This window comes from Oncorhynchus keta, chromosome 29 (genome assembly GCF_023373465.1).
Source record: "Oncorhynchus keta strain PuntledgeMale-10-30-2019 chromosome 29, Oket_V2, whole genome shotgun sequence".
In the NCBI taxonomy this organism is placed as follows: Eukaryota; Metazoa; Chordata; class Actinopteri; order Salmoniformes; family Salmonidae; genus Oncorhynchus; species Oncorhynchus keta.
This window is the reverse complement of record NC_068449.1, coordinates 25248460-25261046: the sequence shown is the minus strand read 5'-3', so window position 1 is coordinate 25261046 and position 12587 is coordinate 25248460. Positions and strand designations below refer to the sequence as shown.

At 43.3% G+C, this 12587-nt stretch overlaps 1 protein-coding gene across 2 annotated transcripts in view; it reads right to left on the bottom strand.

Annotated features, from left to right (window-relative positions):
- The window catches only part of kcnh5b (potassium voltage-gated channel, subfamily H (eag-related), member 5b), a 99380-nt gene that overhangs the window by 42214 nt on the left and 44579 nt on the right, over positions 1 to 12587 (bottom strand). For both annotated transcript variants that reach the window (XM_035743024.2, XM_035743025.2), the window contains exon 7: positions 7851 to 8280. In XM_035743024.2, coding sequence (XP_035598917.1) covers positions 7851 to 8280 — 430 coding nt within the window. The remainder of the gene's footprint in view (positions 1 to 7850; positions 8281 to 12587) is intronic.

The window sequence follows — 12587 nt, the reverse complement described above, 5'->3', positions numbered from 1 at the left end:
CTTTTCTTTCCAAAAGTACGACAACCATGTAAATCTATTTTGACAAGGTGTAATTGTGTATCAGGCCTTCCCTTTCTAAGTAAACATTCTTGCAGTGTCTCTAAGTAATAATTGACTGAACAATGTGCAGAGGCAGCATGCATAACATAACATACTCTCACCCCCAATTGGGAACTATCATTTCTATCATCAGAATTCTCATTGAGTAAAGAAATATTATTTAGCGTTGACATTGTGGGGTTTATTTTTCATTAGATCAACTTAATAGTCAATTTGATGCTATTTAGAGAAGATAATGGCTTTTGTAGAGCCTGAGGGGGGAGGGGGAGTTCTGATCTATAGTAGAACATCTGCTCTTTACTAGTTACACTGGCACAGTAAACATACAGAGAGGGGAACATTCATAACACAACACATCAAAAGTAGAGCGCTTTTTCCCAACAGTCATTAATATCAGTCATACTGAACAATGACTGATATCATAAATGGTTATGTAAATTTTTCTCTCACTGAAAAAATTGTGAATTTGAGATGAATTTCCATTAGAACACACAGACACTGCCAATAAATAAAATGTTATGAACAAAGATAAATCGCCTCATTTAATCCTTTAATTCCATTCATTGATCATGATTAAAATAATAACCAGACTGATGACCACGAGCGACCACCTTGCTGTATTTGTTGCATGAATGTTGCAGGAGTGCTAATCACACTGGGTGTTGTGAGAAGAATTTAACAGTGGCAGCACACCTGGGGGATTGAATTGAGCTGCGAAACAAATATAACCAGTCCTGTGGGTCTGCTGTTGAAGGTAACAAGGCCATAGGGGGGTCTCCCTCAGAGGCTTAGGGGTCGAACCATAATGAAGTCATGGAGGACCACTCAGAGAACCACCTGGCTAGGTAAACACTGTGACCACTCACCCTCATCACTCACACACGGATCACACCAGTAGGTATATACTGTAACGAGTGGAAACTAGCAACGTAAGCTGAAACACCACATTTATTTGATGACTTTACTGTGCACAAGGCTACATACTGGTAGCATCAGATACTGTAACTACAGACATGGACATTAATTCAGGTTTCATTTAACTCGGGGTCAGGTTAGGTGTCTGAGGGACTGGGAGGGGTTTTGTAGGCTGTGTAACCTGAGAAGAACATCTTCTAAAGGATCCTACTTCTAAAGGCATTATTCACAGTTCCTTCTAAAAGGAACCCTTAAAGAAGAGCAGGTGAGTGGGTTCATCCTGTATCAGTGCTATGAATAAAGGTTCATGACACGTGCAGCCAGACCCCAACTCACACTGTCTGCAATTACACTTAAGAGGTCCAATCCATCACGCCTGGCACCTGCTTGATTCAGTTATCCCCCACTGCAAGTCAGACTGCAGACTCTACCCGTTCAGCCCTGCATAAATCGCTGTGAGAAATGAAATAATTATAATAAAAAATTGATTTCCCGTGTTTCAAGACTTTTCACATGGGAAGATTGGGTCGATGGAAAATGAGAATCACAAATGAATGAGTCAGGGAGATAGCCCACAGGGACATTTAGAACGGTGATAATTATGGAAATGGTGTCAGAATTAGTACAAATACAACCCTTGGGTAATTTGCATGGAGAGTGCAAACATGAAACTGGTATTCATGAGTTACTGATTAAGGATGGCATAATACTGTAATGCAAGACTGGTGATTTTGTTTAGTAGAGGTTCAACTATTTTACGAAGCACTTGCATAACCCTTGCACACTCACACACTTGAGCTAAGTCCCGTTGTCATGCCAACATGTCAAATGAGGCCGGTCGTATTAACAGTGGAACCCCATACTTAACCCTGCGATGTACGAGTCATAGAGGAAGTCCCCACAACCACGGTCTACATGCTGTGTTCCAAAAGGAGGGAGAGCCTAAACTCTGACGCAAAACCTCAGCTAGAAATATTCCCAAACATTTAGAGAGAAAGTACAAGGTCACCATGCCAGGGGGATTAAAGGGAAACTGTGAGATTTTTAAATTTAGGTCATTTTCCTACTTACCCAGAGTCAAATGACCATATTTATGTCTCTGTGTGCAGTTTGGAGATAATGTAAATTAGCATATCGTTAGCTTAGCGCAATTGCTGAAAGTCTACAGGTACAGTAGCCAGCTCCTCTCAAGAGCAGAGGAGTAAACCTTCTAACTCAGGGCCGGACAGAGTTTTTGGCTCGAGGGCCACATCAGGATTTCGATGTATATATACACAGAGTGTACAAAACATTAAAGACACCTTTCTAATATTGAGTTGCAGCCCCCCTTTTGCCCTCAGAACTTTGGGCCAGAGTCTCTACAAGGTGTTGAAAGTATTTCACAGGGATGCCTGCCCATGTTGACCCCAATGCTTCCCACAGTTGTGTAAAGTTGGCTGGAGGTCTTTTGGGTAGTGGACTGTCTGCTAAATGGCATATATATTATTGATACACATGGGAAACTGTTGAGCATGAAAAACACAGCAGCGTTGTAGTTCTTGACACAAACCAGTGCGCCTGGCACCTACTACCATACCTCATTCAAAGGGCAATTAAATATTTTGTCTTGCCCATTCACGCTCTGAATGGTACACATACACAATCCATGTCGCAATTGTCTCAAGGATTAAAAATCCTTCTTTAACCTGTCCCTTCATCTACACTGATTGCAGTTGATTTAATAGGTGACATCAATAATGAATCATAGCTTTCACCTGGATTCACCTGGTCAGTCTTTCATGGAAAGAGAAGGTTTTGTACAATTAGTGCATATATACAGTACCAGTCAAAAGTTTGGACACACCTACTCATTCAAGGGTTTTTCTTTTCTACATCATAGAATAATAGTGAAGACATCAAAACTATGAAATAATAGCACTTACACAGCCTGGAGATGTGTTGGATCATTGTCCTGTTGAAAAACAAATGATAGTCCCACCAAACCAGATGGGACGGCGTATCGCTGCAGAATGCTGTGGTAGCCATGCTGGTTAAGTGTCCCTTGAATTCTAAATAAATCACAGACAGTGTCACCAGCAGAGCACACCCACACCTCCTCTTCCATGTTTCACGGTGGGAACCACACATGCGGAGATCATCCGTTCACCTACTCTGCGTCTCACAAAGACATGGCGGTTGGAACCAAAAATCTCAAATTTGGACTCATCAGACCAAAGGACAGATTTCCACCAGTCTCATGTCAATTGCTCGTGTTTCTTGGCCCAAGACAATCTCTTCTTCTTATTGGTGTCCTTTAGTAGTGGTTTCTTTGCAGCAATTCAACCACGAAGGCCTAATTCACGCAGTCTCCTCTGAAAAGTTGATGTTGAAATGTGTCTAGTACTTGAACTCTATGAAGCATTTCTTTGGGTTGCAATTTATAAGGGTGGTAACTCTAATGAACTTATTATCCTCTGCAACAGAGTTGACTCTGGGACTTCCTTTCCTGTAGCAGTCCACATGAGAGCCATACATGTTTTTTTTATACATTTTCTAAACAATTCTATGCTTTGTCATTATGGGATATTGTGTGTAGAATGATGAGAGAAAAAAACAATTGAATCCATTTTAGAATACGGCTGTAACGTAACAATATGTGGAACAAGTCAAGGGTTCTGAATACTTTTCAAATCGTTTGTATAATGTGAATCTAAACAAACTCACCCAACCACACACAGAACCTCTACACACACTCTCGCACACCTGAACATGCATGTGCACACACACACAGGATACAGACAGCAGTCACCTCCAAAGTAAAGGAGCTGGTTTTGGGCTGAGCCTCCCCTGATTTGGGCCACTTGATGTGGGATTAGCAGTGACCCGGATGAGTCAGTTTAGAGGACTCCTGGAGAGAGAGAGAGAGCAGAGAGTGCAGAGAACGACACCCCTTTATGGATTAGACTAATCGCCCTGCAGACAGAGCAGCCAGAGAAAGCAAAGCTCTCCAATTCCACTGCAGGATGGATCAGGGCAGGCAGGACAATACAGCTCCCCCCCTCTCTCTCTTTGTCATCACTTGTTCTTCAACCTACTGTGTATATTTTTATGCTTCTGTGTCTGTCCCTTGAAATCTCTATCCTTCTTCCCCCTCTCCAACCCTCTCTCTTTCCATTAATCAGGGCATGGGAGCTAAAAAGCCCAAGGGGGAGAGACACTCCGAGCTGCTTCTCTGTCAACGCCCTCAGACCTCCTCCACCCACGCCCCATCACTGTTTCTCAGGCCTGACTCTGGGCTGATCACTGGGTAATGGGTCCTCAAATGGGGAGGGGGACTGGGGGAAAAAATAAATGTCAATCTGCTTGCTGAGCTCTATGGACATCATGGCACAGAAACAGTAGATATTGAAGCTTCCTCTTTGCAACTGATGGAATTAATCCTGATCCTTACACAACCCCAATCATGTGTTATGGTTTTCAATACACTTTTACATCCGCCGAAGCCATTCTGCTCAAATAAACCCTCTCTCTAGTTCACTCTGCCTCTCTTGTCTCCTCTCTCATTCTCTCACTCACTGGGGAGAAGAAGTCTCTACTGTTTTACAGACTCGGCCATCAAGTGCAGGCTCCTCAGGCAGAAGCCGTCCTTTACTCCATCCTTCCGCCCAGCGCCCTTGCCATCCTGCTGACGAGCTGAGCTCAGGTAATTCCCATAATTCCCAGTGACTGGGATAGGGTCAACTAATAATCCATGTCTTTGATTTAGCTCTCATAATAAAACCTCAACAACACAGAAACACAGACAGCAGTGAGGTTGGAATGTGCTTTAATTTCTCTACAACTTATGTAGTCACAACTGTACTGTATTTGTGTGCGTGTGCATGCATGTGTGTTTATGCATGTGCCTGAACTGACAAATGCATATAAATGTGTGCATTTACAGTTGTACTGGCATGTATTCAAGATGATGTAGTGGCAATTATGTACACTACTGTTCAAAAGTTTGGGGTCACTTAGAAATGTCCTTGTTTTTGAAAGAAAAGCTAATATTTTTGTCCCTTACAATAACATCAAATTGATCAGAAATACAGTGTAGACATTGTTAATGTTGTAAATGACTATTGTAGCTGAAAATGGCTGATTTTTAATGTAATATCTACATAGGCGTACAGAGGCCCAGTATCCTCAACCATCACTCCTGTGTTCTAATAGCGCGTTGTGTTAGCAAATCCATGTTTATAATTTTAAAAGGGTAATTTAGCATTAGAAAACCCTTTTGCAATTATGGATGTGCTGATTAAAGAAGCAATAAAACTGTCCTTCTTTAGACTAGTTGAGTATCTGTAGCATCAGCATTTGTGGGTTAATTTACAGTCTCAAAATGGCCAGAAACAAAGAACTTTCTTCTGAAACTCGTCAGTCTATTCTTGTTCTGAGAAATGAAGGCTATTCCACGCGTGAAATTGCCAAGAAACTGAAGATCTCGTACAAAAAAGAAACTGAAGATCTCATACAACGTGTACTACTCCCGTCACAGAACAGTGTAAACTGGCTCTAACCAGAATAGAAAGAGGAGTGGGAGGCCACGGTGCACAACTGAGCAAGAGGACAAGTACATTAGAGTGTCTAGTTTGAGAAACAGACGCTTCACAAGTCCTCAACTGGCAGCTTCATTAAATAGTACCCGCAAAACACCAGTCTCAACGTGAACAGTGAAGAGGCAACTCTGGGATGCTGGCCTTCTAGGGAGAGTTCCTCGGTCCAGTGTCAGCGTTATTTTGCCCATCTTAATCTTTTTCTCTTTATTGTCCAGTCTAAGATATGGCTTTTTCTTTGCAATTCTGCCGAGGAGGCCAGCTTCAACAGCCTCTTCACCGTTGATGTTGAGACTGGTGTTTTGCAGGTACTATTTATTTAAGCTGTTCGTTTTTGGACTTGTGAGGAATAATTATGAAAGAGATTGGTGTGCTTTTTCACTATCTAATCATGGCATGGGGTTGTTCACTATCTAATCATGGCATGGGGTTGTTCACTATCTAATCATGGCATGGGGTTGTTCACTATCTAATCATGGCATGGGGTTGTTCACTATCTAATCATGGCATGGGGTTGTTCACTATCTAATCATGGCATGGGGTTGTTCACTATCTAATCATGGCATGGGGTTGTTCACTATCTAATCATGGCATGGGGTTGTTCACTATCTAATCATGGCATGGGGTTGTTCACTATCTAATCATGGCATGGGGTTGTTCACTATCTAATCATGGCATGGGGTTGTTCACTATCTAATCATGGCATGGGGTTGTTCACTATCTAATCATGGCATGGGGTTGTTCACTATCTAATCATGGCATGCGGTTGTTCACTATCTAATCATGGCATGCGGTTGTTCAATGACAGACATGTATTTATTTAAAATCTATCACTTGGTGATTTCACTTCAGAGAGACAAATGATCATGTTGTTTTGCTAAATGCTGTATATCCGCCTCACTCTCAGAGAAACAAGTAGTACTGAGAGGTTTTATACAGTCAGATAAGTCAATACAGTAATATGAAATCTGTATGTAAAATATTTACGTTTGACATTTTTGCAATTTAGCAGATTCTCTTATCCATAGTTACTTACAGTAAGTGCATTCATCTTAAGATAGCTAGGCGAGCTAACCACATATCACAGTCAAAAATACAGGATACAAACATTAAATTCCGGCTAAACAGTGGATATATAGTGTTTTGCAAAAGAACACATTAAAAATCCATGAATAAAAAAATTCTAATTTCTGATGAGAAATTACAAAGTAAAAAAAATGGTTTGATATAGCATTTTGGAAATAAACTTTTCATGTGCATACAGTATATGAGTAATAGCATAATGTTTGCAAAAGTGTATGTAGGTGCTAACATGTGCATTGCTTGTCATGTAAGTGTGTGCGTGTACATGCATGTTAATACAATGTGTACAACTCACCCTCCAATCAGCTCCTGATAGCTAAGTGGATAATTAATCTAAAGGTGATTTCTGACAGCCAGAGAAAGAGGTGGGAGGGGGAGGAGGAGGAGGTAAGAATGGCCTTATTCAGAGTAATGGGAAAAGGTGCCAATTAATAAGCCTGTGATCACTTCACTGAGCGAGCTCCTCTGACTGGGGCTGCTGAACCAATCTTATCTCTGTTCAGCTCCACTACTACACTCACATGGGTCCAAAACAAAAACGACACAATGTTGTCTGTTTTGTGTGCTAGGTGGCTGTGGCACAGTGGCACGCCATGCCAACACTATCAGCTATGCCCAGACAACTCAGAGGGAAACAGATCATTTTGCTCTGTTGTTTATTGGCTAGCCTGGCTCTGACAGTCTACAGAATCAGACTGACACAGTGTGAGCCCCTGACTATCACAGGACAGGACAGGACAGGACAGCCCAGAGGACTTGCAGAGCTGACAGATAGAGGAGACCCAAATACCATCAGATCTGTTTACAGCAGTGGAGCAAAGCATTCTCTACAGTATGTTTCTCTCGCTCTATCTGAGAGCAGCCTATCCTCATCTCTCTCTTTGTTGCTCAGATTGCCACCCAAGATTATGCTGACAGACGATGGGGAGTATTGTGTGTCATTAATCATCAACGTGTCATCATTACTTGCTATCGTAATCGTGGAGATCTATTCTCTCCATCATCACTCTGTACTATCAGCAATCTCCCTGGAACTGCTGCCCATCCAGCCAACTAATCAACTAACCAGCCAATCAACCATCCATCCATCCATCCAACCAACCAATGAACCAACCAGCTAGCCATCCAACCAATCATCCAACCAACCAGCTAGCCAACCAACCAACCCAACCATCCAACACCATGGAGAAGGGAAAACAACCAAGCCCAGTTACTTACAGCCGACCATCATCATGGCCACAGAGAAGATCTTCTCTCCATCCGTGGTGGGGGCAATGTTGCCGAACCCGATGGTGGTCAGGCTGGTCATGGTGAAGTAAAGAGACGTGATGTACAGAGAGTCTTTCCCGGGGCCACCCTCCCATTGGCCTGAGCCGCTGGCATTGTAGCAATACGGCGAGCCGAGGTTGATGGCTAACTGGTAGAGCCAGCTGTCCGTCTTGATAGTGTTGGTGACCTCGTCAATGACCTCGTAGTCGCCAATGCTGTACCAGATGCAGGCCAGCCAGTGGGCCACCAGGCCAAACACACACACCAGTAGGACCAATACAGCTGCTCCATACTCCAGATAGTGGTCCAGTTTACGGGCCACCCGGCCCAGACGCAGCAGGCGCACCACCTTCAGAGAGCTGAACAGACTGCTAATACCCTGGAGGAGACACAGAGAAGAAGTGGACATGGTAAAGGTTTTGTTAGGGTCAGGGTCATTGTGCAAAACTGTATGTTATGTGGTGACATGTAACACTAACCCCTCGGCCCTCAAATTAGCATGATGTAATCAACCCAGCTGGACCTGGGGTACAAATACGGATTAATTTCCATCTTGGCGAATGTCATCTGAATAAAGCTAAACAAAGTTGTTCTATGAGTGGAGCTAAATAGGACAAAAGTAGGCAGAATTGCAGCTTTCCCACTAGCCAGCCAAAACGTAGAAAACACAATACAATGCCTCATAAAAACAGAATGCAGCTGTAGTTTAGGTTCCTTATCTCACATCACACAAACATTCTGTTATATCCCAATCTCACAGCTTGTTCAGCATTTTATCTCTTCTGACATAAGTGACACGTTCTCCTTTGTACTGTCTCTGTAATAACACAACTTTCCCAGAGAAAGGACACAGAAGTAATTGGCTGAGAAAACAAGCAGACAACAAACAAAAGGATTTTGCTTATATGGTAAAGACGAAGAAACCTTCAGTAGACCGGAGCATGTTTATTGTGCTACTGTATCCACTTTATTTGTGTAGACATTAAGGAACGGGTGGTAGGCAGGGAGGCAGGGAGTCTCCACAAGGCAACAACAGAACAACATCCATAGATAGTGTAATGTTTACAAACATGAATCTCAATACACTGCTTTTATCAGGTGAAGTATAGCAGCAACATAAAATCACATAAAAGGCGAAAACAGTCAGTGGAGGAGCTGTACCGTCCCCATCATCGCCTCCCCTCGGCCCCTCCCCTCTCCTCTCTTCCTCCCACAGCATCAAAAGGCCTCCCCGGAGACCCCAGCTAAGCTCATATGTAAATGAGGAGCATATAACTATCCACATTAAAGGCTCACCTATAGGGCAATCAGATGAAAAGATAACAGCATGGGTCGTAAAAAGCAGCAACACATGATGATGAATGATTACTGCTGGTAAGCACCTGTTTATTACAGATCAGCCTTGTTAAGTCGTGTATAGAGAGCAGTCATGCATGGACGTGATAAATGGAGGGTAGTGTACCCCTGGGCCTAGGGTGTGTATGCCCCTACGGTTTAATCTTTTGTTTTATGTAATGTAAGTGCCTTAATGTGTTTTGACACTAGGAAGAGTAGCTGCTGCCTTGGCAACAGATGGGGATCCCTAATAAATACAAATACAAATACAAAATAGGAGTAACATTAGATTGAGGAGAAGAAGGGTTAATAGATTGAATACAATAATTATTCTGGGACATAGTGTGCAGTTAATCAAATTGATAGCAAATTGCCACCATGATCTTGATCATTCGATTAAGATTCAAAGATCCTGTAGAGTCCAGAGAGGTTTTCATCCTGAGGCATTATAATATTATACATGAGCGCTAAATTATCCTTATGCTAACCCAAACCCCCACAGTTAGACTTGGCGCTAGGCTAATGCTTACCCAAACCCCCATAGCCCTAAGTGCTAGGCTAATGCTTACCCAAACCCCCACAGCCAGCCTTAGTACTAGGCTAATGCTTACCCCAAAAATTATGGAATTAACAACCAATGTTTACTTTTTTATTTTGGGCTATGACAGTCAGTTGCAAATTAGTCTGACATAATATATCTTATCTCATCACCACTAATGAGATGGGTGTGCTTGATGCATGTCGCGTCGTGGGCCTGGTCAACAGTGCACATCTCATCTTTATTACTCTGAACTTACAATGACTAGCCCCAAGTCGTTATATTTTTGTTATTGTGCTCTATGCTATTTGCCTCATGACTCCTGCATGCTTTGTTGACTATGAACTTGGTTGTTTACCCAACTGTGGGACAGACTGTTTGTTCCCACACTCGGGATTCTGACTCTACTGGTTACACGGACTCTTGGTCTCCCATCCTATTCTAACCACCTCTCACCGGCTTTGTAGTCATGTTACCTGATGAAATTGCTGTACAATATGATCTTGTTGACATCTAATGCACATTCAATTGTCATAAATCACCATTGCAGAGCTCTCCCTGTCCTCAGCCGTGCCTTAATTTTATTACTGCTGATGATATCTGGAAATGTGCATGTACACCCTGGCCCATCTACTATTGATAGCCACAATTCTGACTTGTGCCTTGTTATCTGCTTCACTGATTTATGCTCTCATAAAAGCCTGGGTTTTCTGCCGTTTAACACTAGAAGCTTATTACCTAAAATTGATCAAAAGTGTGGGTTCACAGCTCCAATCCAGACGTGTTGGTTATTACTGAGACGTGGTTAAGAAAGAGTGTTTTGAACACTGATGTTAACATTTCTGGTTATGACCATTTTTTTTTAAAGACAGATCTCCCAAAGGTGGTGGAGTGGCAATCTTTACCAAGTAACACCTTCGGTGCTCAGTTGTCTCCACCAAGTCTATCCCCAAACTATTTAATTTGCTGGGTTTTTTTTTGCATTAAACTTTGAAATAGCTCCTTGTTGATTTTTTTTATATATATATTTTTTATTTAACCTTTATTTAACTAGGCAGGTCAGTTAAGAACAAATTCTTAGTTATACTGACGGTCTACCCCGGCCAAACCCGGACGACACTGAGTTAATAGTGAGCAGCCCTATGGGACTCCCAATCACGGCCGGATGTGATACAGCCTGGATTGTTGGATCAGAATTCCATTTGACTCAGCCATGCCTCTTTGCCCTTCCAACATTTTCTCACCTCACACCCCTTTTAATGTAACAAGCCTCGATGATCCTCCCTCTTTTTCCCCTGCCCAGCTACAAAGTTTCTCCCTGCAGACGGTCACTGAGTCCAAGGTGCTAAAGGAGCTCCTTAAACTTTATCCCCAAAAAAACATCTGGATCAGATTACATTTAAGTCATTTAGCAGACGCTCTTATCCAGAGCGACTTACAAATTGGTGCATTCACCTTATGACATCCAGTGGAACAGCCACTTTACAATAGTGCATCTAAATCTTTTAAGGGGGGGGGAGGTGAGAAGGATTACTTTATCCTATCCTAGGTATTCCTTAAAGAGGTGGGGTTTCAGGTGTCTCCGGAAGGTGGTGATTGACTCCGCTGTCCTGGCGTCGTGAGGGAGTGTGTTCCACCATTGGGGAGCCAGAGCAGCGAACAGTTTTGACTGGGCTGAGCGGGAACTGTACTTCCTCAGTGGTAGGGAGGCGAGCAGGCCAGAGGTGGATGAACGCAGTGCCCTTGTTTGGGTGTAGGGCCTGATCAGAGCCTGGAGGTACTGAGGTGCCGTTCCCCTCACAGCTCCGTAGGCAAGCACCATGGTCTTGTAGCGGATGCGAGCTTCAACTGGAAGCCAGTGGAGAGAGCGGAGGAGCGGGGTGACGTGAGAGAACTTGGGAAGGTTGAACACCAGACGGGCTGCGGCGTTCTGGATGAGTTTTAGGGGTTTAATGGCACAGGCAGGGAGCCCAGCCAACAGCGAGTTGCAGTAATCCAGACGGGAGATGACAAGTGCCTGGATTAGGACCTGCGCCGCTTCCTGTGTGAGGCAGGGTCGTACTCTGCGGATGTTGTAGAGCATGAACCTACAGGAACGGGCCACCGCCTTGATGTTAGTTGAGAACGACAGGGTGTTGTCCAGGATCACGCCAAGGTTCTTAGCGCTCTGGGAGGAGGACACAATGGAGTTGTCAACCGTGATGGCGAAATCATGGAACGGGCAGTCCTTCCCCGGGAGGAAGAGCAGCTCCGTCTTGCCGAGGTTCAGCTTGAGGTGGTGATCCGTCATCCACACTGATATGTCAGATGGTTTAGACCCTTTCTTCTTTAAGGTTGCTGCCCCTATTATTGCCAAGCCTATATCTCTGACCCTTTTAACCTGTCTCTCCTTTCTAGGGAGGTTCCCATTGCTTGGAAGGCAGCCACGGTGGTGCATCCTTTATTTAAAGGAGGAGATCAAGCTGATCCTAACTGTTATAGGGCAATTTCTATGTTGCCCTGTTAATCAAAAGTGTTGTAAAAACTTGTCAATAATCAATCGACTGACTTTCTTGATGTGTATAGTATTCTCTCTGGTATGCAATCTGGTTTCCACTCAGGTTATGGATGTGTCACTGCAACCTTAAAGATCCTCAATTATGTCACCATTTCCCTTGATTCTAAGCAATGTTGTGTTGCTATTTTTATTGACTTGGCCAAAGATTTTGTTATGGTAGACCATTCCATTCTTGTGGGCCGGCTCTGGAGTATTGGTGTCTCTGAGGGGTCTTTGGCCTGTTTTGCTAACAACCTCTCTAAAAAAGTGCAGTGTG